Source organism: Chroicocephalus ridibundus, chromosome 8 (assembly GCF_963924245.1).
Source record: "Chroicocephalus ridibundus chromosome 8, bChrRid1.1, whole genome shotgun sequence".
NCBI classification, from domain to species: domain Eukaryota; kingdom Metazoa; phylum Chordata; class Aves; order Charadriiformes; family Laridae; genus Chroicocephalus; species Chroicocephalus ridibundus.
The window spans coordinates 40,281,279-40,306,098 of record NC_086291.1 but is presented as its reverse complement, the minus strand read 5'-3'; the positions used below and the strand labels follow the sequence as shown (position 1 = coordinate 40,306,098).

The 24,820-nt window shown below is 63.3% G+C and overlaps 2 protein-coding genes across 5 annotated transcripts; both read left to right on the top strand.

The window, feature by feature from the left end:
* Nucleotides 1-101: 101 nt before the first annotated feature.
* On the top strand, nt 102-13,606 carry RHOT2 (ras homolog family member T2). 3 transcript variants are annotated; one of them, XM_063344212.1, is made up of 19 exons: nt 102-212; nt 619-677; nt 1,849-1,930; nt 2,056-2,099; nt 3,401-3,454; nt 3,864-3,916; nt 4,445-4,553; nt 4,998-5,099; nt 5,568-5,666; nt 6,107-6,215; nt 6,492-6,612; nt 7,480-7,564; nt 8,710-8,855; nt 8,944-9,044; nt 9,117-9,247; nt 9,667-9,747; nt 9,944-10,066; nt 10,169-10,371; nt 11,785-13,606. In XM_063344212.1, the coding sequence occupies exons 1-19, from the start codon at nt 176-178 to the stop codon at nt 11,900-11,902; spliced, it is 1,857 nt and encodes a 618-aa protein (XP_063200282.1). In that variant the 5' UTR covers nt 102-175; the 3' UTR covers nt 11,903-13,606. The 3 variants fall into 3 exon arrangements, with proteins under 3 accessions (XP_063200282.1, XP_063200283.1, XP_063200281.1); XM_063344213.1 differs by lacking the exon at nt 9,667-9,747; XM_063344211.1 differs by having other exon boundaries at nt 8,944-9,247.
* A 2,979-nt stretch (nt 13,607-16,585) lies between these two features.
* Nucleotides 16,586-23,768, top strand: RHBDL1 (rhomboid like 1). Of its 2 annotated transcripts, none has more exons than XM_063343872.1 (8): nt 16,586-16,807; nt 19,283-19,414; nt 19,695-19,919; nt 21,082-21,230; nt 21,326-21,438; nt 21,739-21,839; nt 23,202-23,262; nt 23,359-23,768. In XM_063343872.1, exons 1-8 carry the CDS (start codon nt 16,769-16,771, stop codon nt 23,628-23,630), a joined length of 1,092 nt encoding a protein of 363 aa, XP_063199942.1. In that variant the 5' UTR covers nt 16,586-16,768; the 3' UTR covers nt 23,631-23,768. The 2 variants fall into 2 exon arrangements, with proteins under 2 accessions (XP_063199942.1, XP_063199941.1); XM_063343871.1 differs by having other exon boundaries at nt 19,283-19,441.
* Nucleotides 23,769-24,820: the final 1,052 nt, after the last annotated feature.

Below are 24,820 nucleotides of genomic sequence, written 5' to 3'. Positions count from 1 at the left end.
AGGTGCGTGTGTGTCTGGGGAGGGGGTGGGTGCTGTGCGCCGCCCCCGCCCGCCAGGGGGCGCCGTTCTGCCCGCGCCGCTCTGCGCCGCCGCTCGCTGGTGTGGCCGGAAGGGGCGGGGGGGACGCGGCAGTGGCGGCTGCGGCGGCGCCGGGAGCGGCGGCGGCGGCGCCGCCATGAAGCGGGACGTCCGCATCCTCCTGCTCGGGGAGGGTAAGGCGGATGGCGGGGGGGACGGGGTGTGGGCCCCCGGGGCGGCCTGGGACCCGCCGGGTGCCGCCCGCCGCCGGGAGGGCCTCACCTGCGGGGGAGGCCGGAGGGGAGCGGCCTGGCCCGCCCGTGACAGGGAGACCTGACCCCCGCCGTGAAGGCGCCGGTAGCGGTGCCGTCCAGCCGCCGTTTCTGGCGGTTCCTGCGGGCGGGGCCCTTCCCGTGGGTTCCCTTCAGCAGCCCCCGGGCTGAAATGCCGAGCCGCTCTACCGGGCTCCCCGCAGGGCACGGACACCGCCGGCCCCGTCGCCGGCCGGCTGCCCCGCCGCGTTGCCCCGTGGCTGTGATTCACGCTGGCTGCTGGCTCCCATCGCCGGGCCGGTGCCAACTTCTTCCCTTTCTTTCCTAGCCCAGGTGGGGAAGACATCTCTGATCATGGCTCTGGTGGGCGAGGAGTTCCCCGAAGAGGTGAGTGTGCTGGGGGAGCCCTGGCCTGCCGGGTGCGCTGCCAGGCAGCGGTGGGCTGGCTCTGTCCCCAGAGGCACTGGCCCGAGGTGGGGCTGTCCAAAGCACACAGCTCCTTGGAGACTGGTGACAGCCACGGGGATGGGTTTAGTGAGCTTAAGCCTGCGAGGACCATACAGAGCTCCATCTGAAATGGTGTTGGCTCCAGTTTGTGCTCTGATCCCTGACTTGGGGCGCCATCTGCCCCGGGGAGGGGCGTAGGTGCCTCCCAGAGCCCTGCTCCCCGCTGCTGCGGCCAGCACACTGGGGTTGGGGGTCTCTGCGTCCACCAGCGCAGCAGCCTGTGGGGCCCAGCCTTGCCCTGCATGGCAGAGCTGTTTGCTCCCCAGCTCTGGCCTTGCTCTGGTGGCAGCAGCACAGAGCCCTTGGAAGGGGCTGAGCCACTCTCCCTGCCCTTCTGCTTGTGTCTGGGGACGCGCCTGATGCTTTGAGCTGGGCCATCTGCGAGGAGCAACGTCCAGCCTGCCTGCATGTGATCCTTGGGGCCTCTGGCTTGGCAGGTCACTGTTCCATTGCGGTTCGGATGGGGAGTCAGCATTGGTATGGCCGGGCATGTTTGCCCTGTGCTGTCAGCTGGCTTCTCCTACTGCCCACGAGCAGATGGTGCCCTCTGTGATGTTTGCGCCGGGGAAGCATCAGCTCCGGGGGCTTGGGGGAGGACCGGCTCCATGCAACTTGCCATGCTCTCGCAGCAAAGCCCGCACAATCAGCTTAGTGCTTCTCCCAGCTGCCAAGAGGTCAGGCCGGAGAGCTGGGGGAGTGCTGAGGGCTTATCTCCGGAGCTGTAGCGGAGGCGTCAGCGCTGACTTGTCTGAAAGCTGGCTTCCCTGGCAGGACTCTGCGCTATCAGGAGCTGTGTCTTGAGGGAGGGCTCAAGGCTGGGAGGCAGGCGGAGGTTTCACCGCAAGGACACTGTATGTGAAGACTGAACTGTAGTAAACTGAGCCGTAGCTGCAGCCTGGTGGGCCCAGAGTGATCTGTGATCTTGGACCTCATCCCACCTGGCAGGGAGGGCGCTGGGCAGCGGTTGCTTGGGGATCTGAAGTCTGTTGTCACCCGTCCTCTCAGTTGCGTTTGGTATGGCTGGCTGGAACAGAGTCTGCTGGCTTTGCAGGTGCCCCCTCGTGCGGAGGAGATCACGATCCCGGCTGATGTCACCCCCGAGAAGGTCCCCACACACATAGTGGACTACTCAGGTAGGGTCTTGTCCCTCTTCGTGCCCTGCCAGCCTCACTTCTCTCCTCCTCTGCCTGGCTGAGGGGAGTGGGAAGGAGTCCCTGCTTGCCGGGGGTGGTTGGTGATGGCTCTCTTCCCTGTCCAGAGTCGGAGCAGACGGAGGATGAGCTGCAGGAGGAGATCGCTAAGGTGAGCAGGGCTGGACGAGAGTGTTGCAGGACAGGAGCTTGCGGTGCCCATAGGCCTGTAGCTGGCAGGTGACACGTGGCTGCTCACTCTCCCCATTAGCCACCCAGAGCTGCGCAGGCAGTTGGTTATCTGTGGATTAATGCTATCGGTTTGTTTAGAGGTTTGTTTAATCCTCCTCTCTGTCTTGTAAGCTGTCGTATGGGGCTTGTCCTAGCCCTCCGGGGAGCCTCCAGAAGGAGAGCGGTGGGGGGCAGCTCGCTGCCCACCAGGAGGTGGATGAGACTGCTGAGCAGCTGTTGTGCTCTTAGCCCCGGGATGTTCCCGACGGACTCAGAAGAGGGGAAAAACAGTTGCTGATCTCAGGCGAGAACCCCTGCTCCCTACGTTAGGCTCCTGTGGCTGTCTGATGAAGCAGTGGCACAGAGGAGCCATTTTGGGAGCCGGAGCCCCAGAGAGCACTGGGAGGGGAGGGACAAGGGCTCCCACATTCCTCAGAGCAGCCGTGGAGGAATAATCCAGCCGGCTGGCTGCGGGGGGGCAGCTGCTCTTCTCTGCCCTGGGATTAACCTCAGCTCTGCACAGAGGACCTCTTGATTACAGATATTAAAACTCTCTCTCTCCTGTGTGTCTCATGTGAGCAAAGCTATTTAATCCCTCCACCTCGGTGGCTAATGGCCAAGGAGGTGGGCCGGCAGGCACGGGGGTCCTGCTCCCTCTGCCCAGACAGCAAGAGTATACAGAGGCTTAAAATGGCTCTGGGAAATCCTGCCTAAACCCTTGTGTGTCCTCGGGATTAGCACTAAACTCTCTCCTGAAAGGGCCAGTGATCCCTCCTGTCTGCTTCAAATAAAGCGTTGGTGTCAGTGCTGTCTGCACAGGGTTGGGGAGGGGAGGAGGGCAGTGGCCACTGGCCTGGCACAGGGTATGGGCAGAGCCATCGTGGGGGGACAGTGAGGTGTGGGAACCAGAGCCGGGTGTCAGGCGTGGAAGCAGAAGCGCTCAGAGCAGCTCCCTGGACAGGGACTGAAGCAGAGGAGCGAGGCTTCTCTCCGAGCAGCCCCTTGTAGAGCTTGTGTTGACAGCGGGCAAGTCGTTGCTGTCGGAGGGCGTGTGTACGTGGCCACGCTCACGTGTGCTCGGCCACCGCTGCTGGGTTTCAGTGCAAGGGCCAGGGCTGCCTGGCCGTGGGGCTGGCATGTGGCTATGGCAGGGCTGTGCCTCGGGCTCGGGCTGCCTCCCCGCTGCGGTGGGTGCGCCACAGGGACCCTCGCTCACCACCCTCTGCCGCTTCTCTCTTGCAGGCCAACGTGGTCTGCGTGGTGTACGATGTCACCAAAGAGGCCACGATCGAGAAGGTAATGGGAACCCTGCGGAGCCCCGAGTGGCCCTGCTCCGGCAGCAGACCCAGAGGGTCCTATTCTGCTGCCACGGCTTTTTGGTGTGGGTGGGTACTGGTGGCCCCCAGCCCTGCGGGGATTTGGGGATTGAGACCCCTGGAAGCAGAGACAGGCTGAGCACAGTCCAAGCTTGCTGCCACGCTGGCTGTTGTCCTCACTTGCTATGGGGCAACAGGCTTGTCACATCCTTCTGCTGGCATCCAGCATTCCTTGGTCTGCTCTCCCTGCTGGTGCGGGGGAACGCCGGGGAGCAGATGGCTGCCGGGCCCTGCTGGCTGCCGCGGCGCCTGTGCTGGGAGCTGTGCTGGGAGCTGCCTCTCCCTCCCCAGGCAGCCCTGACGGGCCTTTCCCTGTGCTCACCTTTCAGATTCGCACAAAGTGGATCCCCATGGTGAACGGGGGAGTCGAAAAGGGCTCCAGGTACCGTGTGTGGCGTGGTCCGTGGGTGTGGAATTGGGGGATTCTGGAGGCTGCAGGGTGCCCACCACCCTCTCGTCCTCCTGGGGTTACTGAGATCAAACCAGCTTTGCGGTGGGTGGCCAGACCACTTGCAGGAGAAGAACGTGGGGGCTTTTCTCCCTCGCAGATCTAGTTGAGGCAGAGGGCTACAGGAGAGGGTTCCTTCTTCCCTTGATCTCTTCTCAGCCAGGCAGGGAGAGGAGGCTGCCAAGGGAGTATGGGAGCACAGAAGCCGCAATCTGTGTGTGGATTTCTTAGGCAGAAGGCTGCTGTGCTGGATTAAAGGCTCCTGAACATATTGTTGCTGGGTGAAAGCGTAAGCGGGATCAGGCAGTCTGTTTCTCCAGATGGATGCTCCCAGCCGTGGGAGGCAGGAAAGCTGCTGTGGACCTTGCAGAGGAGGGTGGGGAGGCTCCCCAGCCTGCTGCCCGGGAGCACGAGAGGGGTGGCCTCGTTCATCCTCTCTGATACTCTGTCTTTCTTCCCTAGGATCCCCATTATTTTAGTGGGAAACAAGTCGGACCTGCAGATGGGGAGCTCCATGGATGTCATCTTGCCCATCATGAACCAGTTCTCAGAGATCGAGACCTGCGTGGAGGTGAGGGAACCGGAGGGTTTCTGCAAAGCCTCCCTGGGGCTAGGAGCACTTGTCTGGCATGAGCCAGGGAGCCTTCGTGCTTGTGGAGATCTGCCCTGCTAACGTTGCTCTGCGGAGGTGCCCCTGTCTGGGTCTTGGGGGCCTGTGCTTTAGGCTTTCTGTCCTTTGTCTTCCTTGCAGGGAGTGGGTTTCAGTGTCTGCCCACTCTGGCTCTCTAGCTGTAACTGGTGTTGGCTCTGGGGCTCTGGAATGGGCACAGCAAAGCCAGAGCATGAGCAGGAGGTTTCCTTTTTGTTTTTTTCCCAGTGTCAGACAGACACTGCTCTGTGCTTTGATGCTCAACTTGTCTGGCCTGGGGAGCCTATATCATCCTCCTCCTGCTCCTTGTCACTGGCCCATCACCTGTCCCTGCTCACAGGGTTTTCTCTTCCTTCGAATCCCCAGTGCTCTGCCAAGAACCTCAAGAACATCTCTGAGCTCTTCTACTATGCCCAGAAAGCTGTGCTGCACCCCACCGCCCCCCTCTACGACCCAGAGGAGAAACAGGTGGGAAGCACCTCTCGCGGCCCCTGGAGCAGTCTCCTTCCCGTCACAGCGCTCTGGCCTGGTGCAGTGCTTTTGCCTCTGCGTAGGAGGGTGGAAAGTTTGGGCCAAGGCAGCCAGAACAAGGGGAAAACGGTACCCCTGGGGGGAGCCGATGGAGGGGAAAATACCCATCTCCCATGCTTAGCGCAGCCAGCTGAGAACATCCAGGCCAGAGAGATATGAAAAGACCAGGGGTGTGCTGGGGTGGAAGTTCTCGTGCTCCAGACCATGTGTTAGCCATGGTGGGAAGGGTCTAGGAGAAACCTTCCTTGTGGCTTGTCCTGCTTCTGACTCCCAGCTCCAAGGTGGCTGTGATGCTGGACCAACGCAGGAAGGGAGTCCCTCTGCACTTGGGGTTTCAGGAGGCAGGAGGAAGGGCCGGGCTGAAGGTGCTGCCCTGTTTTTGTCACCGTGGATGTTTCCTTGCAGCTGAAACCTGCGTGTGCAAGAGCACTGACCCGGATTTTCAGCCTCTCAGACCAGGATAACAACCAGATCCTTAGTGACGATGAACTCAACTACTTCCAGGTAGGGCCAGCTGCGGAGCTGAGATATTCCCCAGTCCCTTGTGGAAAGCCCCTGGGGTCCCTTTTCCTTCCAATACCAGGCAGAAAGGCTGTCCCCCTCCTGACACAGCCGTCGTCTTTGCATTCAGTGCTTCTGAAGTAGTACGGCTAAAGCACTGTAGGGTGCATCTCCAAGCACCTGAGGATCCACGGGTCTTCTGTCTTCACTAAGCTTGGGCTGAGTTTGCTCTACAGTGGGAAGAGCAGGAGACTGGAGATATTGAGAGTCATATGTTATTGGGATGCTGAGGAGTAGGGTCTAAACCCGTAATCCCTGAGCTGGGTGGATTTTCTCTCCTAGAAACACCATCTTCGTGCCAGGGGAGAGAGATGCTAGCGAGACAGAGGGTTGGGCCGTCTGTGTGCTTTGCTGATGATGACCTTCTTTCTCTTGGGAGGTAGAAGTCCTGCTTTGGAAACCCACTGGCTCCTCAGGCTCTGGAGGACGTGAAGATGGTTGTGTGGAAGAACACCACGGACGGGGTGCAGGACAACGGCCTGACGTTGAACGGTAACAGCACAAGGGCTCTGTGCCCCTTCCCAGCAAGGGATGGAGGGACCCATCTCCTTTAGCACATTGTGAGGGGCCCTGTCCTTAGGCTGAGCCTCCTGGCTCTCATTCCAAGCCTAATTAGTCCCTCTTGTCAAAGCAAGCCTGAGCCTGCTGTGGCTACTAGAGCTCTCTGTCCAAGCAGCTTGTTTTCCCAGGGAAAGCGTGGTCCCAAGGAGTGGATCCCTGAGGCTGAGTGCTTGGTTGGCCCCACTGTGTCCCTGATCTCTCCCGCAGGCTTCCTCTTCCTCAACACGCTCTTCATCCAGAGGGGCCGGCACGAGACCACCTGGACCATCCTTCGCCGTTTTGGGTACGACGACGAGCTGGAGCTGACGGATGACTATCTCCACCCACAGTGCGTATCCTGCCATGGAGTGGGGTGGGCAGGGCGTGACATCCCCGTGGTGCGCAACTGGGGCGCCCCAGCACCTCTGCTGGCTCCTTTCTACACCCTGAGATCTACTGCGTTCCTCAGCTGAGGCTGAATCCACGCCCATGGTCACGCTCATGGTCAGGTTCATACTCCTTATCTTCCCCTCTGGGCAAGAGCTGACACCGAGGGTTGGCGACAAATACGATGGGCCTTGGAGCTGCTGACTGTGCTGCTGGCTCTGACGTAGGCAGGCAAGGAGGTGGGGAATGCAGGCCTGTCCCTGACTTCCCTTGACATCAGCAAGGGGTTTTTGAAGGCTGTTCTGTCTGTGCCTGAGCTGAGGCAGGACGGTTCTGTCAGGAGCAGCGAGCTGTCAGCATAACCCTCCCGGCTGATTCTGCAGCTGCTGTCTCTTCTCTGCTCTCTGCCACCCCGGAGGTGGTGATCTGGCAGTAATGAAAGGGTTTGGCTTGTGAGCTGCCTCGTCCTCTCCCCAGGCAGCAGGCTGCGAGGGGAGGCGACTGGGCCCGTGCTGGTGGAATGCACCCCGGGGGTAGTGCTGTGCCCTACTGAAGCCCCGGGCACGAGGCAGAGCGAGGGCTACACCGTGTCCCCGGCTGCTTGGGCAGCGTGGATGTGCTGAGGAGAGGTCACTGTCACCCTCGAGGCGTCCCCAAGGCAAGGGGCTGTGTTGGGGAATAGCCAGGCCTGGAGACAACCGCTGGCCTTGAGCAGGGAGGGAGTGGGGAGCTACGTGCTCTGGGGTGAGATCTGGCTTGGCCAAAGACCCGCTCACATGCTGCCCTTCATTCGGGGCTTGAGGAGGCTCACTTGGCTCTCTTCCGACAGGTTCCGCGTTCCTCCCGGCTGCTCCACGGAGCTCAACCACTTGGGCTACCAGTTCCTGCAGCGGCTGTTTGAGAAGCACGACAAGGTGGGCGGCGCGCGGTGGAGCTGCCTGGGGAGGGGATGCTCTCAGCCAGTTCTGCACGTTTGGGTGCTCTCCTGTCCACCCCTCTGTTCCAGGGAGCAGACGTAGTGGTAGTGAAGGGCTTTCCTCTGCCATAGCGCTCCCTTTGCGACTTCTTGCCGAGGCTTTGGGAGCGGGAGGTGGCCACAGCGAGCTGTAGGTGGTCTGATGGCATGGCGCGTCTAGGCCATGGGGTTGTGGTCGCCACCCTTGACCAAAGGGCAGCCAGTAAGATTTGGGCCTTCAGGGAATGGGTCTGAGTTAACATCTAACTGGTGTAGCCCCTCATAGTGCCTGGCTGCGGCACGCGGGGTGGCAGGGAAGGCCAGACACAGCTGCCAGCCTGCAGCCACGGACCAGGCATAAGCATCCGTATGGCTGCCAGCCCTGTGGAGGGGGGCCAGGCTGGAGGGAGGGAGAAAAAGCAACCGATTTGTGCCATACTCTGGCTTTTTGGAGAGTGGGAGAGACGGGGATGTATTGGCTCCTCAAGCACCTGCTTGGACTAGTCCTTCAGATGCTGGTGTGCACCTGGGATATGGCAGCTCTGTGGCCACAGGGAATTGCAGCACGGAGTCGATGCGCGTCCCTGTGTGCCCAGATGCAGGCAAGTCCTCTGTGGCCTGGCCCCGTGGCACATCAGCCCAAAGGTGCTGCCTTGGCATGTGGTTAGCTGGTGGCCAGTGGCCCAGTGGCTGCATACAGACCTTGCCCTGCAGCGTGGAAGGCCGGGCTGGACCAGCGCAGGCTGCTGTGGGGTGGCTGGCCCCAGGCAAGCTCAGGGGTGAGTGTGGACGGATCCTGCCCAGTAGCAGGGCTGGCACTGGTTCCAGCTGCCATTGCAGAGCAGGATCAGCCTGTCTCTTGTGCAGTGACGGGAATCCCTGGGGCACAGGCTCTTTGCACGCTCGCGCAGCTCTGGCCTTGCTTGCAATTCATTTCTGTCATGGAAAGCATCCCTGTGTCATCCTGCAGCAACAAGCAGGGTGGCTCATTGTGCTGGGGACCCTCTCTGGAGCCCGAAAATGCTTGCTGTGGCTGCAGAGAGCTGCCGGTGCATGCGTGGGCTGTGCCCCACCTCAGTTGCTGACTCCGCTCTGTTTTGGCAGGACCAGGATGGAGCCCTCTCCCCCACAGAGCTGCAGAACTTCTTCAGCGTCTTCCCCTGCGTGCCCTGGGGCGCCAAGCTCTACAACACGGTATGCACCACTGATAAAGGCCTGCTTTCCCTGCATGGATTCCTCTGCCAGTGGACGTAAGCTCAGTCCCTCTCCCCTGACTTTAGTCACATCGCTTAGCCCTTGCTGACCTTGTCGGCTTCTCGGTGCGCTCTGTCTCTCCAGGCTTGTGGCTTACCTGGATGTGCGGCACTGCCTGGAGTGCCTGGGCTACTTGGGCTACCCCATCCTCTCGGAGCAGGACTCCCAGACACAAGCCCTCACGGGTACGGCCATGCCCTCCCCTCCTGTCGCGGCTCGGCTCCGTCCTCTCGCTCACCCAGCCTCTCTCCTGCCAGTGACCCGGGAGAAGAGGATCGACTTGGAGAAAGGCCAGACACAGAGAAACGTCTTCCTCTGCAAGGTGCTGGGAGCCAGGGGCGCAGGCAAGTCCGCCTTCCTGCAGGCCTTCCTCGGCAGGAGCCTGGCGGTGAGTGGCTGCTCCCCTCTCCGGCCGCGCTGCAGCAGGGGGTCCCGGTGGAGCAGGAGGCAGAGCTGGGAGGCTCTTGAGCGATCTGCTGCGTGACCGCACCTCCCTGCCCACGGCGAGGCCCCGGCATCCCAGCAAAGGGCTTCACACCCCGCTTTGTGCTGTTGGTGCCGGTTGCTGTGGCTCTTATGTCCTTAATTTTGCTTAAGGGCATGGGCTCGTTCCCTCTGCTTGTCCCCAGGATCTGGAGGGGCTTTGCCTTTCCCGGGTGATGCTGGCTTTCCCTGCTGGTGACAAACAGCCCCACATCTGGTGGCTGGCCTTCAAGTGGCTGTTACGCCCCAGGGGCTCGGGGCAGTGTGAAACGCTCTCCCTCCTCCAAGCACTGCTGTCTGAGATGGGTGTTTTATTGGTGGTAGGCCCAGAGGGAGAACCCAGGAGAGCCATCCCTCTACGTGATCAACACGGTGCAGGTCAACGGCCAGGAAAAATACCTTATAGTAAGTCAGGGAGAGGAGGGAATCGCTGCTGCGTCTGGCTCGTGGCAGGGCTGGGCTGTGTCCCCCCGTATTGCTGCAGCGCCATCCTGGCACCCCTGGCTGCGGCTGTGGTTGTGCTGGCACAGTCGGTGCTCTGGTGTGAGAAAATCTCCTTGAGACGGTGCTGTGCCACGTATCCTTTCCCTTCCTGCCCCAGCTGTATGAGGTCAGCGCCGACTTGAAGTTCATGAAGCCGTCGGACGCAGCCTGCGACGTCGCCTGCTTCATCTATGACCTGAGCGACCCCAAATCCTTCAGCTACTGTGCCAGTATTTATAAGGTACCTGGCAGGGGCCCTGTGGGATGTCAGCCTTTGCGTGGCAGCCCCACATCTCCCGGGGGCCAGTCGCTTACCCCTCACTGGCTCTTCTCCCTCCTGCAGCAACACTACATGGACAGCCAGATCCCCTGCGTCTTCGTGGCCTCCAAGACAGACCTGCCAGAAGCGAGTCAGCAGCCTGGGCTCTCCCCGGCCGAGTTCTGCTACAAGCACTGCCTCCCGCCGCCCTTCCTCTTCTCCTGCCACGGCCAGGGGCCACCCGGCACCACCGTCTACACCAAGCTGGCCACCGCCGCCACCTTCCCGTTAGTATCTTTCTCGTGGAGGGGACTCTCGGCTGGGAGCAGAGCTTGCGGGGGGCCGGGGGGGAGCTGTGTCCGAACCCTGCCTCCGCTGCCGTGCTTTTGGTTTGGTTTCTCTCAAGCTCTCGGTGTCGTCTGCTCATCCGAGTCATTGAAGAAAAAGGGCCGCTTCTTGCCCTGCTCGGAGACAGCGGAGCAGACTCGGCTCGCATCTGCCTTGTTTGTGTCTCTGGCGGATTTATTACATAGATCCTGCCACGGGAGTTTTGATTTTTGAAGCTTAAGATGACAAATGCTGAAGGGGAGTAGCCAGCCTTGTTTGCCGAGGCCCGCAGAGGGGGGTGGCAGCTATTTTCTCCTGATGAGGTGAATCACGGTGAAAAAGGGGTCAGTGAAGCAAGACCTCCGTTCACACGGGTTCCTTTTGGGGAGGAACCGCACCTGAAAGGGGCTGGCTAATGGTGTAGGGCGACAACCAGGCCGGTCCCGAGCAGGGGATGGGGGATTTGGGAAGGAGAACGCGTCTGCCTGTGGCATCGAGGGCCGGAGGGGGCTGAAAGCTGTGGGTTGGCGCAACACCGGGGGCAGAGCCCTCCTGGGGAGAACGCGTGGGTGCATTGGAAGGCAGGATGGGATTACTAGTGAGTGGTTTTCCCTCTAGCTTCTTTTTCAATAAACAACTTTATTTTTAGAGCTGACACTTTTCCCCCCCCCCACCCCCCTCTGCGGTATTAAAATTTAAATATTCTTAATATATCTTAGGGTATGTGGTATAAATAAATAACGGCGTAATGGAGGGCTAGGGATTGGCTGTTTTTCCCCGATTTAGTGGAGAATGAATAATGGATACGTCCTTCCTCCTCGGAGAGGAGCACATTGATGCAGGCCAGCACGTGTTTAGGAAGGGAATGTGTACGCGCGGGCAGGACTGGGCCCCTTGCCTTCCCTCGCTGCCCTGAGGTCGGTGTCTCCGCCTGCACCCGCTTCTGGGTCTCCTTGCACTTGGAGTTGTAAAAGCAGCTTGACCTAGAAAGGAAGATACGTACCTCCTTGCTCCTACTAATTATTTAGGTGTTGGTGTGCTATTTCCAGACCATGGGAGGGTAAAGCCACACATCTGTCCCGCCAGCGGGGCGGGAAGCCATCGTTTGGCTTGACGATGATGATGATGAGCCGCGGGTGCTGTGGCTCGCGGGGTGGGGAGCCTCTTGGTGCTCTCTGCCTTCAGCTGGGCTGTGTTCCCCCAGCCTGGAGCTGCGCCGTGGTCACTGTCCACCCCCCCAGGGACACCCCAACCTCCTTCTTGGCCGGGGTGGGGGGAGGGAGGGGGAGCACTGTGGGCTGTCGGGGAGCCTGGCGTTGGGACAGCCCTCTCTGTGCCCTTCCCTCACTGCCCTCTTCTCTCTTGCCTTGCAGCCACTTGAACGCCGTGGAGCTGGGAGCCGCGTCCTTCTGGCTGCGGGTGGCTCTGGGGACGGCGGTGACTGCTCTGGTAGGGTTCACGCTGTACCGCGTGCTAGCCAAGAACAAATGAGAGTCGCCCTCCCCCCCGTCCTCCCCGTGACACCAGCCTCCCTGTCCCCAACGACGCCCCGGTGAAGGGGCCCTGCCTCAAGCTGGTCCCTGGTGGGAAATCCTCCCTCTCCCCCCAGCCTGGATTGCAGGACCAGTGAAACCGGACTTCCCAGCACCAGCAGGATAGATTCCCCGGCACCTGCCGGTCTCTGCCACCTCCTGCCCAGCCGTGGCCGGGGGCGGGCCATGCAGCTCTACCTGGGGGCTCCACCTCACCAGCAGCTGGAGGATCATCCCCGTCTTTTATTCTGTTAATTATTTTTTTTTTTGGTAACGTTTGTTTTTAAGCTCAAACGTGAGTGTTTCAGTATCTCTTGGGCCGGGTACATCCCTTCTCCAGAGGGCTGTGCTGGTACCCTCAATTCGGGGGTGAGGGGGGGGCAAGACTTCCGTAGCCCCTGGGGCCTCCAGCAGCAGCAGAGCTGTGGAACGGGCTCACGGCTTCAGTCCCCGGGGACACACGTCCATCTCCTGTCCCTGGTGCCCTCAGCCAGCACTGGGGAAGGCAGCTGTGGGGGGCTAGGCGCTTACACCCCGCTGTGTTTTGGGGTCCCTCCTGCTGGGATGCTGTGACTGCAGCCCCCAGCCCCGTCTGCGAGGTGGCGGGGGGAGCGATACCCGGCACCTCTGGCAGGCCCCTTCTCTCGCTTGTTTCTGCGCAAAAATACTCGGAGCCCTGCAGCGTGCCAGGCTCTCGGCCCGGCTGCCCTCCTCCCCTGCCCGGTTGTGTGGCCTGTCCCCTCCCCACCCCCTCCCTGGCCACCAGTATTCATGGCCACCAGTATTCTCAGCCCCACAGTAGCCCTGGTGAGCTGGGGAGGGCTGCGAGGACGTAGGGTGGCCGCTGCGCTCCCGAGGGCAGGCTGATGGCCTTTCCTGGCAGTGCCATCATTGAGCTGGTGCCACGCCATGCCATACGGCCTGTCCTTGTCCTGCTGTCCCCTCGGCGGGGCACTGGCCACGCCGAGGCGGTCCCAGAGCCCTGGGCTCTGGGCGTTGCATCTCCTGGTACCACTGGAAGCTTTTTCCTCGCCGGCCTTAGCTGCCGGGCAGCTGCCGTGACTTCAGTGCAGTGCAAATCCGGGGCTGGAGTCCGGCAGCGTCCCTGTCTCCAAGTTCCAAAGAGCGAGGACAACCTGTGCCGGTCCCCCCAGCTCGGCTCCCCCCCACCCCTGGGGCTCCCATCCTGCCTGGGGGGGAGCCCAGCCCCGCTCCTGGCTCAGTGACACTCGCTCTTAGGCTTTTGGAGCACACTCAGGGTAGGTTTATTTGCAGGCAGCTGGCGGGGCAGTGCCGAGGCGAAAAGCGGGAGCTGCTTTTCTGTGTGTTTTGTCTATTTTAAACTTTTTATTGTGGCCTGGAGCCGGTGAGGGGGGTGAGAAGCCGCCAGGGAGCAGCCAGCATCTCTTTACGGGGCAGTCCCAGGGTGGTGTCCCCATCCCGCTGGTGCCTGGTCCCCAATGCTGAGCGGGCAGGGCCAGTCGGGCACCTGCTGCCATCGCCCTCGCTGCTGGCCCCTGCCAGGGCCATGTCCCTGGTGTTTCCCTGTCCCCACCCGTGTCTGGTGCTCTGACCCTGCTCCCGGCACCGCTCCACGTCTGGCAAAGCCATACCCTTTTAGGGGGTCTGTTCTCTACATGAAAATAAATTTTTACACACTTTCCTCTCGCCCGCCGTTGTCCTGCGTCTCCTGGCTCCTGCAAAGCCCGGGGCCTCCCTTGGCTGCGGTGTGAACAAGGTGACCCCCAAGGGCCTGGGCTGCCCACCCAGTTTTGGGGACGCTTACAGGGATTTAGGGCAGGAGCTGAAGCCCAGCCCTGGGGGATGAGGCCCAGGGCTCCATGGTGCTCGGGGACACCCAAGCGACAAGTGCCATCCTGTGGGAAGAGATGGGGAAGGAGGTGGTGAGTCCCCGTGTCGCTCTGGTGGGATCTTGTGGGCAGAGGTGGCTGTCCCTGGGAGCTGTGGCTCTGTGTCCCTGTCCCCACGCGGGGTTGGGGGCTCCCCCGCTTCCCTGCAGCCGCCTTCCCCCCGCATGCCCGCAGCTCCGGGGGCTGTGCCACCTCCCCTCCCTGCTCCCGTTTCCCCCTGGCAGCTTCTCCCTCTGCTATTCCAGGCTCAGCCGCGGGTGCTGGGCACCGGGAATGCGGGCACAACTGGGGAAAAGCCTTTTCCCAGCACCTCTCTGGGAGTGGAGACCCTTCCCACCATGGCAAACCAGGGCATCCAGAGGTGCCAGGGCAGGGAGGGAGTGTGGCCGGTACCTCTGTGCCTGTGGAGGAGGCCATGCCAAGGTGGACGGGACACGCGGCGCTCCCTGGTGAGTCCAAACCAGGCTGGGCCCCATGGGAGCAGCACATCCACATGCCGCCATGTGTATTAATAGTGCCGGAGCCGCACGCACTGTGCTGGCGTGTCCCCGAAGAAGGAGCCTGGGCGTTGTCCCCACTGCCTGGCATTGCCGCAGCCTGCTGCCACCCAGGCGTGGGGACAGCCCCGTGCCACGGCCGGGCTGTGAAGTCCAGAGCCCCCCTGGCACTCGCAGTGGGGCTGAGGCCAGGGGAGTGGGGACAGTGCCAGGGCTGGGCCCTGGGGACATGCCACCCCGCATGGGGACCCGGGGGCAGCAGGTCTGGCCTGGTGCCGCTGTGTGCGTCATGTAAAGGGTGCCAACTCACGGTGCCCGGTGCCAGGCTGCCCCGTGTGCTCCGTGCTGGGGCAGGTGCCAGGGCTGGAGGCACCACGTGTCCCATGCCAGCTGGAGCACCCGTGGGGGACGCGCCCGGACCTCTGCCAGCCTGCGGGTGACAGGGTCAGGGTGTGGGAAGAGTTTGCAGACGCCTGAGCCCGATTCCACAGGTACCTGGTGCTGGGATGCTGGTATACCCATGCTGGGATACAGGTGTTATACTGGGATGCTGGTACCCATGCTGGGATGCAGGTACCCATACTGGGATGCAGGTGCTATCCTGGGATGCTGGTACCCATGCTGGGATGCAGGTACCCATACTGGGATGCAGGTGCTATCCTGGGATGCAGATACCCATACTGGGATGCAGGTAACATGCCAGGATACAGATTCCTGTAGCAGGATACAGGTGCTGTCCTGTGATGACAAAACATTCCAGGATGCAGGTACTGTATTGGGATGCAGGCACCATGCTGGGATGCAGGTACCAGTACTGGGATGCAGGTACTGTAAATGGAATGCGTGTTCCCATACTGGGATACAGATACTGTACCAGGATGCAGGTACTGTTCTGGGATGTGGGTACCAGTACTGGGATGTAGGTACCATACTGGGGTGCAGGTACCCATACCAGGACGCAGGTAGTGTACTGGGATGCAGGTACTGGGATGCAGGTACCAGTAGTGGGATGCAGGGATCAAACTGGGCACCAGGATGTGGGAACTAGTACTGGGATGCACGTGCCAGACTGGGATGCAGATACTGTGCTGGGATGAAGGTACCAGACTGGGATATAGAAAATGTACTGGGACGTGGGTACCAGTACTGGGATGTGGGTACCACTACTGGGATACAGATGCCCATACTAGGATGCAGGTGCCATACTGGGATGTGGGTACTGGTACTGGGATGCAGGTACTTGACTGAGCTGCAGGTACTGTACCAGGATGTGGGTACCAGTACCGGGATACACATACCAGTACTGGGATGCAGGTACTGTACCAGGATGTGGGTACCTGTACTGGGATGTAGGTACCAGTACTGGGATGTGGGTACCGTAAATGGAGTGCAGGTTCCTGTACTGGAATGCAGATGCCCATTCTGGGATGCAGGTACTGTACTGGGATGTGGGTACCAGTACCAGTACCGGAATGCAGGTATTGTACTGGGATGCAGGTACCATACCAGCATATAAATACCAGTACTGGGATGCAGGTACCCGTACCGGGGTTGCACGTAGTTGTACTGGGATGCAGGTACTGTACTGGGATGTGGGTACCAGTACTGGGATGCAGGTACCCATACAGGGGTGCACGTAGCTGTACCAGGGTGCAGGTGCCGTACCAGGTTGCGGATACCCATATGGGGATGCAAGTAACCATACTGGAATACACATACCCGTACTGGTAGCTGTACTGGGGATGTAGGTAGCTGTACAGGGATGCAGGTACCCATACTGGGATGCACATAGCAGGATGCAGGTACCGTACTGGGATGTGGGTACCCGCACTGGGATGCAGGTACCATACCAGGATATGAATACCAGTACCGGGATGCAGGTACCCATACCAGGGATGGAGGGAGCTGTACCGGGATGCAGGTACCCATACTGGGATGCAGGTACCCATACCGGGGATGGAGGGAGCTGTACCGGGATGCAGGTACCCATACCGGGATGCAGGTACCCATACCGGGGATGGAGGGAGCTGTACCGGGATGCAGGTACCCTACTGGGATGCGGGTACCCGCACAGGGATGCAGGTACCATCCCGGGCTGCTGATGCCCGGTTCTCCTTCCCGGTGCCGTGTCTCGGGGCGGAGCGGGGCGGGTCCCGGTTGCCCGCGAGGCGGCGGGCGAGGCGGGGGGGGGATGCGCTGCGCCGTGCGCTGCGGCGGGGGCGGCTCCGCTCGGCTCCGCTCCCGCCCCCGCCGCCGCCGCCGCCGCCGCCGCCCCGCTGCCATCGGCGGCTCCCGGCGCCGCCGCCGCCGCTCGCAGCTCGCTCCCGGGCCCGCCGCAACGCGGGGCTGGCGGGAAGAGCCGCCCCCCCCGCCCCCCCCGCCGCCCGCGCCGCTCCCCTGCCCGGTTCGCCGGCCCCGGGCGCGGGGGAGCGGCAGAGCCCGCCGCCCGCCGGGTGCATGGACAGGAGCTCCCTGCTCCAGCTCATCCAGGAGCAGGTGAGAGCCGGGAAGCGGGAGGGGGGGGCGGCACCGGGCAGCGTTGCCGGGGAGGGGCGGGCGGGCACCGGGCTCCGGGGGCGGGGGGGGGAAGCACCGGGCATCGCTACCAGGGAGGATGCCGGCATGCACCGGGCACGGCTGCCGCGCAGCGGGCAGCGCTACCCGCGGGTCTGGCAGACACCGGGAAGCGCTGTCGTTCCCCCCCACCCCCGCCACGCTGAGCAGCCCCCGGTGCCCCCCGCCCCCCACCGCCTCCCCATCAGGGACCCGTTTTGGCGCTGAGACCGCGCAACTCAGCTCACTTGTGGCCTTCTCCTCGCCCCAGCACTCCCCGGGCCGGATCCTGCCCCTCAAGGACGAGGGGTGCTGGGCAGCCGAACCCCAACCCCCGCGGCGGTGCCGAGCCCCAGCGCCGGCTGCACGATGGGGCCGGGGGTTGCCGTGGGGCTCAGGACCCCCCCTAGTGAGGTCTCGCCTTCGTGGGGGGCTGCTTCCAGCCCCGTGACCTGATTGCAGGATCAGGCCGTGGAGCGTCGACGCTGCGTAGTGGTGGTCTCTGCTCCGCTGCCAGGATCGGGCCCCCGGTGCGTTAGCCCCCCGCTGCACCCCGGCCCCATCCCTGCCCGCTGCTCGGCCACCTCGTCCCTCCGTCCCCACCCAGCCCAGGCTGAGCTGGCTGCTCTTCCCTGGGGATGGAGAGGGAAATTATTGGGGGTCAGGAATACTAACGATCCCCCCCCCGCCCCAGCTGGCTCCGTGACCTTGGCCGAGTCCCCTGCCCTCCCCAGCCCCAGAGCTGCGCTGCTGTCCCTCTCTGTCACCCCGCCATCGGGTGCTGGGGCTCCGCGTGCCTCCGAGCCCTTCGGGGATGAGCAGCATCGTCCCCGGGGCGAGAGCAGGAGCTGGGAGAGGCCGAGGGGCTGGGGGGGCTGGGGATCGGGACCTTCCCAGGGTTGGGGTGGGGGAACATGCACCCCCAAAGTGGACAGGGGTCACTGCCAGGGCTCTCCAGGGGCCGGTGAGCTCGGCGTGCGCCGGCGCATGGGGACAGCGTGTGCCAGGTCCCGGTGTGGCACAGGCACGTGGCACCTGTGGGGCAGCCTGTGCGGCTCGTGGGGCGCAGGGGAGGGGTGGCACTGGGGTGTTCCCGCCCCCCGATGGCTGGGGCTGCCCCCATGGGCTGGCGGCTGCTGCGAGGCTGCAAATGCTGCCTGCACCCCGCATCCCGCACCCTACTGCTCATCCTATACCCTGCATCCTGCACCCTACTGCCCACCCCACATCCTGCTCCCACACCCTACTGCTCATCCTGTACCCCACATCCCACATCCCGCACCCTACTGCCCACCCTGCACTCCACATCCCGCACCCTACTACTCGTCCTGCACCCCGCATCCGGCACCCTACTGCCCACCCCGCACCCTGCATCCCACACCCTACTGCCCATCCCGCACCCTACTGCCCACCTCGCATCCCTCACCCTACTGCTCATCCCATACCCTGCATCCCACATCCCGCACCCTACTGCCCACCCCACACCCCACATCCCGCACCCGTGCCCACCTCGGTCAGGGATTCCAGGCAGCTGGATCCCCCTTGGGAAAAGCAGCTTTTGGCTGTTCCCTGCCGGTTCCAGAGGGACGGGGTGCACGCCGGGGTGGGGAGTACGATCCCATGTCCCCAGCACTCCCTCTCCTGCCCATCCCATGAGGATGAGTTTCCTCTCCTGCTTTTCATCCCCTGGCGAAGGAAAGGAGCAAACCCAACACTATTTGCAGGGTGACGCTGTGGGGTGCGGGGTCCCAGCTACCCTCAGCAGGGCTGGAGCTCTGCTCCGGCCATCGGGGCCCCCCTTGCCATCTCCATCATCCTTGTGTGACCCCGGGCTCCTCGTCTCCACGAGCGGGACCACGTCGGGTACCCCATGGTGCGGGGTACACCCATGGTCTGGGTTGCCTGGAGGGCTCAGGGTGCCCGGTCAGTGCCGGGATCCTCTGGGGATGGTGCAGGGTGCCCCGGCACAGGGCACCCGTTGCTGCGGAGCCCAGCGGTGAGGGTGTGCGGGAGGAAGAGGAGGAGGAGGAGGAGGAGGATGGTGCCAGGGCTGCGCGTGTGTTTAGCTTCGTGGCTTCCTGGCTGGCAGGCTGCTGGCGGCGAGAAATAACTGAGTGGGAGAGTGTTGGCTGCGCTGCGGGGGGGACGGAGACGCCGGCACGGCATGGGGCACCTGCATGGCATGGGGCACCCACACGGCACAGGGCACCCACACGGCACGGGGCACCCACACGGTGCGGGGTACAGGGTGGGTGCGGGTTGTAGCCTCCCCTGCAGAGGCAGGGGCTGGTGTCGTGGAGCAGCACATGGTGCCACCAGGCTTGAGGCCAGGGTGAGGGGCACCAGGCGGTCCCCCCAGGCCCATCAGGAAGCCGCAGCCCTGGCACCCCCGGTGATGCCCCGTGCCGTGCCCCACAGCTCGACCCCGAAAACACCGGCTTCATCGGGGTGGAGACGTTCGCCAGCCTCGTGCACAGCCATGAGCTGCCCCTGGACCCCGCCAAGCTGGACATGCTGGTGGCCCTGGCGCAGGGCAACGACGAGGGGCAGGTCTGCTATCAGGAGCTGGTAGATCTGGTCAGTGCTGGGGGGCCGCGGGGACGGGGGCGAGCGGCCGGGTGCCAGCCCAAGGTGGGCACTGCGCACCTCCTGGGGGAGGGGGGCAGACACCGGTGGTCCCCAGGGGCTCCCCTGGCATGGGATGATGGCACAGCCTTGGGGTGGCTTGTCCGGCCGGTCCCACCGGGCTGTGGCATGGGGTGGTGGTGATGGGTAGGGGGTGGGCCCGAGCTGCCCCTGCGGTCCCCGCGGGCACGGCCTCTCTCCGCAGATCAGCAGCAAGCGCTCGAGCAGCTTCAAGCGCGCCATCGCCAACGGGCAGCGCGCCCTGCCCCGTGACGTGCTGCTGGACGAGACCGGCCTGGGTTTCTACAAGCGCTTCGTCCGCTACGTGGCCTACGAGATCCTGCCCTGCGAGATGGACCGGCGCTGGTACTTCTACCAGCACCGCACGTGTCCGCCCCCCGTCTTCATGGCGGCCGTCACCCTCACTCAGGTACGGGTCATGGGCACGTGGCCGGTCGGTGCCCAGGCTGATCCTAGTTGAAGCATCCCAGTGCCCTTGGGGAGCTCAGCCCCAGGGTGGGCAGGATGCGTGACCCTGTTTGTGACATGCCAGTGGCCATGGAGGGCTCAGATCTGGGGCAGAGAGGATGGGGGACACCTGTTGTGATGTTCCGGCGACCGTGGAGGAGCTCAGACTCAAGGCAAAAGGGACGGGAGACCCCGGTTGTGATGTACTGGTGGCCATGGGGGGCTCAGACCCAGGGTGGAGGCAACAGGTGACCCTGGTTGTGACGTCCCAGTGGCCACCGGGGACTTGGACCTGGGGTGGAGAGGATGGTTGAGCCCCGCTGTGATGTCCCAGTGCCAATATGGGGTGTCTCAGACCCAGGGCAGAGGGGACGGGTGAGCCCAGGTGTGATGCGCTGGTGGCCATATGGGGTCTCAGACCTCAGGTGGAGGGTAGGGGTGACCCAAGTTGCGAAGTCCTGGTGGCCATGGGGGACTCAGACCCAGGGCAGAGGGGATGGATGACCCCAGCCATGATGTCTCAAGTGCCTATAACGGGACTTTTTGACCCAGGGTGGAGGGGCTGGGTGACACCAGTTGGGCACCAGTGCTCAGATTTGGGGCAGAGAGGACGAGTGACCCCCTGTTGCGATGTGCTGGTGGCCATGGGGGACTCAGACCCAGGGCGGTGGGGCTGGGTGACCCCAGTTGTGATGTCCTGGTGGCCATGGGGGACTCAGACCCAGGGCGGAGGGGCTGGATGACCCCAGTTGCGCTGTCCTGGTGGCCATGGGGGACTCAGACCCAGGGCGGTGGGGCTGGGTGACCCCAGTTGCGATGTCCTGGTGGCCATGGGGTGGGTTCAGACCTGCGGCGGAGGGGCTGGATGACTCCAGTTGCAATGTTCTGGTGGCCACGGGGGACTCAGACCCAGGGCGGAGGGGCTGGATGACCCCAGTTGCAATGTTCTGGTGGCCATGGGGGACTCAGACCCAGGGCGGAGGGGCTGGATGACCCCAGTTGTGATGTCCTGGTGGCCATGGGGTGGGTTCAGACCTGCGGCGGAGAGGCTGGGTGACCCTGCCCCTAGACGGGGGGTGGCGTCTCGGTGGTGGTGGGGCTGACGGCTGTGGGGTTCGGCGCAGATCATCGTGTTCCTCTGCTATGGGGCCCGGCTGAACAAGTGGGTGCTGCAGACCTACCACCCTGAGTACATGAAGAGCCCTCTGGTCTACCACCCCGGGCACCGGGCACGCGCCTGGCGCTTCCTCACCTACATGTTCATGCACGTGGGGTAAGTGCCTGCTGGGGAGGGGACAACCATGAAGGGACACACACCGACGGCTGCGTGGCCTGAGCCACCGTGTGTCCCCTCCTGTGCCCGGGCAGGCTGGAGCAGCTGGGGTTCAACGCCCTCCTGCAGCTGATGATCGGGGTGCCCCTGGAGATGGTGCACGGCATCCTGCGCATCAGCTTCCTCTACCTGGCCGGCGTCCTGGCAGGTGGGTGCGTGGCCAGGGGCGGGGGGGGGAGTTGGGAGGGAAACGAGACACACATTGTCCCCATGGGTCCCCGTCACCAGCCCTGGGGAGGGCACGGGGAGATGCACCCCGAGTTTGATGGGGATGCTGGGCTTCACTTGCTGCCAGCTGGGTACCACCCTACACTGCCGGCATCACTTGCCCAGGGAGGGCTGGGGGGGGGGTGGGGGGCAATGCAGCCCGTAATTAATTAATGTGGACTGTAATTAATTAATGCTACGGGGGGCCAGGCCCCACGCTGAGCTCTGCCCGTGCCCGCAGGCTCCCTCACCGTCTCCATCACGGACATGCGGGCCCCCCTGGTTGGGGGCTCGGGGGGCGTCTATGCGCTCTGCTCGGCACACCTCGCCAACGTCGTCATGGTCAGTGACGGGGGGGGACACGGGGGGGGCCGGGGAGGGTGGGCAGCATGGTGTTACATTGGAGGGGACACCGTGGGGTGGCATCATGGGGTTGGGAACCATCGCAGGGGGGATGCCATGGGGTGGGTGGTCTCGAAGGGTGGGGAGCATGGTGTGACATTGCGGGGGGGATGCCATGGGGTGGGTGCCACTGGGTGGCATTGCAAGGGGGGCAACATGGCGTGACACTGTGGGGGGGGAGATGCCGTGGTATGGCCTTGGAGGTGGGTGTCGTTGTAGGGTGGGCAGCATGGTGTGACATTGAGGGGGGAATGCCATGGGGTGGGTGTCATTGGGTGGTGTTGAAGGTTGGGGAGCGTGGTGTGACACTGGAGGGGACACCAGGGGATGGCTTCGGGGGTGGGTGTCATTGGGTGTCATTGTAGGGGGGGCAGCATGGTGTGACATTGAGGGGGACGGGTGCTGTGGGGTGGGTGCCATTAGGTGGCATTGTAGGGGGGGGGAAGCACGGTGTGACACTGGAGGAGACACCAGGGAATGGCAATGGGGGGTGGGTGCCATTGCAAGGGGTGGCGGCATGGTGTGACATTGCGGAGAAGTGCCACGGGGTGGCACTGTATGTGGGTGCCATTGGGGGGGTGGGCAGCATGGTGTGACATTGCAGGGGGATGCCATGGGGTGGGTGTCATTGGGTGGTTTTGAAGGTTGGGGAGCGTGGTGTGACATTGTGGGGGGGGGTGCCATGGAGTGGGTGTCATTGGGTGGCTTTGTAGGGTGGGCAGCATGATGTGACATTGTTGGGGGGAGTTGCTGTGGGGTGGCATTGGATGTGGGTGCCACTGTAGGGTGAGGAACGTGGTGTGACTTTGGGGGGGGGATGCCATGAGGTGGGTGTCATTGAAGTGGTGTTGAAGGGGGGGAGAGCATGGTGTGACATTGGCGGGGACACCAGGGGATGGCATCGGGGGTGCATGCCATTGGGTGGCATTGCGGGGGGGGACAGTGGGGTGTGACATTGTGGGGGGGATGTGCCATGGGTGGGGTGTCATTGGGTGGCATCGTAGGGGGGGGCAGCGTGATGTGACGTTGTGGGGTGGCATTGGAGCTGGGTGCCACTGTAGGGTCAGCACCATGGTGTGACATTGGGGGCGGGGGGGAACGACACTGTGGGGTGGCATCACGGGCTGGGCACCATCGCGGCGGGGGGAGCACCTTGGGTGGCATCATGGGGTGGGGAGCTTGGGTCAGGGGAGGCGGGGGGGAGCTCCATGGGGCCAGAGCACATCTGGTGGCCCCGGTGCCGGAGCATGGCCAGCGGTGGCCCGTGGTCCATCCGTCCGTCCGTCCATCCGTCCATGGCAGAACTGGGCCGGGATGCGCTGCCCCTACAAGCTGCTGCGGATGGTGCTGGCGCTGGTGTGCAGTGAGTACCCATCCCTGGGGGGGGGTCCCATTGTTGGGGTGGGGGGTGGGGGGGGGGGGGCGGTGGCACTGAGCACCTCCCGGCTTTACCTTACAGTGAGCTCGGAGGTGGGTCGGGCCGTCTGGTTGCGTTTTTCCCCGCCGCTGCCGGCTTCGGGCCCCCAGCCCAGTTTCATGGCCCACTTGGCGGGGGCCATCGTGGGCATCAGCATGGGGCTGACCATCCTGCGCAGCTACGAGGAGAGCCTGCAGGACCAGTGCGGCTGGTGGGTGCTGCTCCTCTCCTACGGCACCTTCCTCCTCTTCGCCGTCTTCTGGAACATCTTCGCCTACGACCTGCTGGGGGCACAAATCCCCCCCCCTCCATAAATCTTCCCCAACCCTTTTTGATTATTTTTTTTTTTGATTTTTTTTTTTTTTTTCCCCCCCTCTCTCTGAGCCACAGCGGAGGGAAGGGGGTCCCCGCGCGTGACATGGGGACAGGCCACCCCCCACCCCTAACACCACCCCACCACCCCCCCCCCCCCCGCCGCCTGCTCCCTCGGTGCTAGCGAGCGCGCTGGCCCCCCCCCTTCATGGGCTGCATCCCCCCCTCCCTAAATTATACCCCGGCAACCCCCCCCTTGCTGTGCCCCCCACCCCAAAGGATGCTTCACACCCCGCCCCCGGGGTGCCCCCAGGAAGGAGCTGAATGGAGGCAGGGGGGGACTGCCCCCCCCCCCGTCTTGCTCCCATACCCCCTTTTCCGGGGTGGGGGGGCTGACTGGTGGCCCCCCCCGCCCCCCCAGACCTGCACTTTCACGCGAAGGACTGGTGCCAAAAATAGGAGCGCTTTATTTTTCTACGCCAAAATAAATATAAATAAAGGAAAGAGAGAATTAAAAAAAAAATAAATAAAGGAGCAGGATGGGGAGAGCCCAGCAGGACGGCCAAGCAGCTGAGACCGGCACAACTCGTTTCAGCAGTGCAGCCCCCCCCCCCTCCCCCCCCCGCCTCCTTCCACCTCCCCCGCCCCCCCCCCCCAACCTCCCTGTGCCTCCGGTCCCCTCGCTTTGCTGCCCTCCCTTGCGGCGTGGGGGGGGGCTCCCCCCGGGATGGGGACATAGTGGGGGGAGGGTGAGGGGGGCGTCCCCGCTCTGACACACACTCCCCCCTCCCCCCCTTCCGACCTTTTTTGGAGTATAAATAAATATTTTGCACACTGCTAGGGCCTGCGTCTCTCTGGGGGGGGGGGGAATGGGGATTTTGGGGGTGCTCCCCCCTCCCCCCATCCCTGCTGGCTGGCTCCCTGCTGAGTAATGAGGGCTCCGGGGAGGCGGGGGGGGGGGGGGGGGGCGGTGCTGGGCTGGGGGTGTGGTGGGCAGCCGGGGATGGGACTTACTGGAGCAGAAAACTCCGGGATGCATGAAACGGGACCGGCTCAGCCCCGCGGGGGGTGTTGGGGGTCGGGGGGGGGTGGGGGGTCAGGGGTGGAAAATGGCGGGGGGGTGGCTGGTGATGCGGGGCTGTGGGTGTCCGCAGCAAAGGCTGGGCACTGAAGCCCCCAGCCCACCCCCGCC

Excerpts from the sequence above, each read along its gene's own strand:
- RHBDL1 (XM_063343871.1), top strand. The coding sequence starts at position 16,769 with ATGGACAGGAGCTCCCTGCTCCAGCTCATCCAGGAGCAG. Across the intron at positions 19,920-21,081 it reads CGGCCGTCACCCTCACTCAG|ATCATCGTGTTCCTCTGCTA; the intron begins GTACGGGTCATG and ends GGTTCGGCGCAG. Across the intron at positions 23,263-23,358 it reads GGTGCTGGCGCTGGTGTGCA|TGAGCTCGGAGGTGGGTCGG; the intron begins GTGAGTACCCAT and ends TTTACCTTACAG.
- RHOT2 (XM_063344211.1), top strand. The coding sequence starts at position 176 with ATGAAGCGGGACGTCCGCATCCTCCTGCTCGGGGAGG. Across the intron at positions 678-1,848 it reads GCGAGGAGTTCCCCGAAGAG|GTGCCCCCTCGTGCGGAGGA; the intron begins GTGAGTGTGCTG and ends CTGGCTTTGCAG. Across the intron at positions 6,613-7,479 it reads GATGACTATCTCCACCCACA|GTTCCGCGTTCCTCCCGGCT; the intron begins GTGCGTATCCTG and ends CTCTTCCGACAG.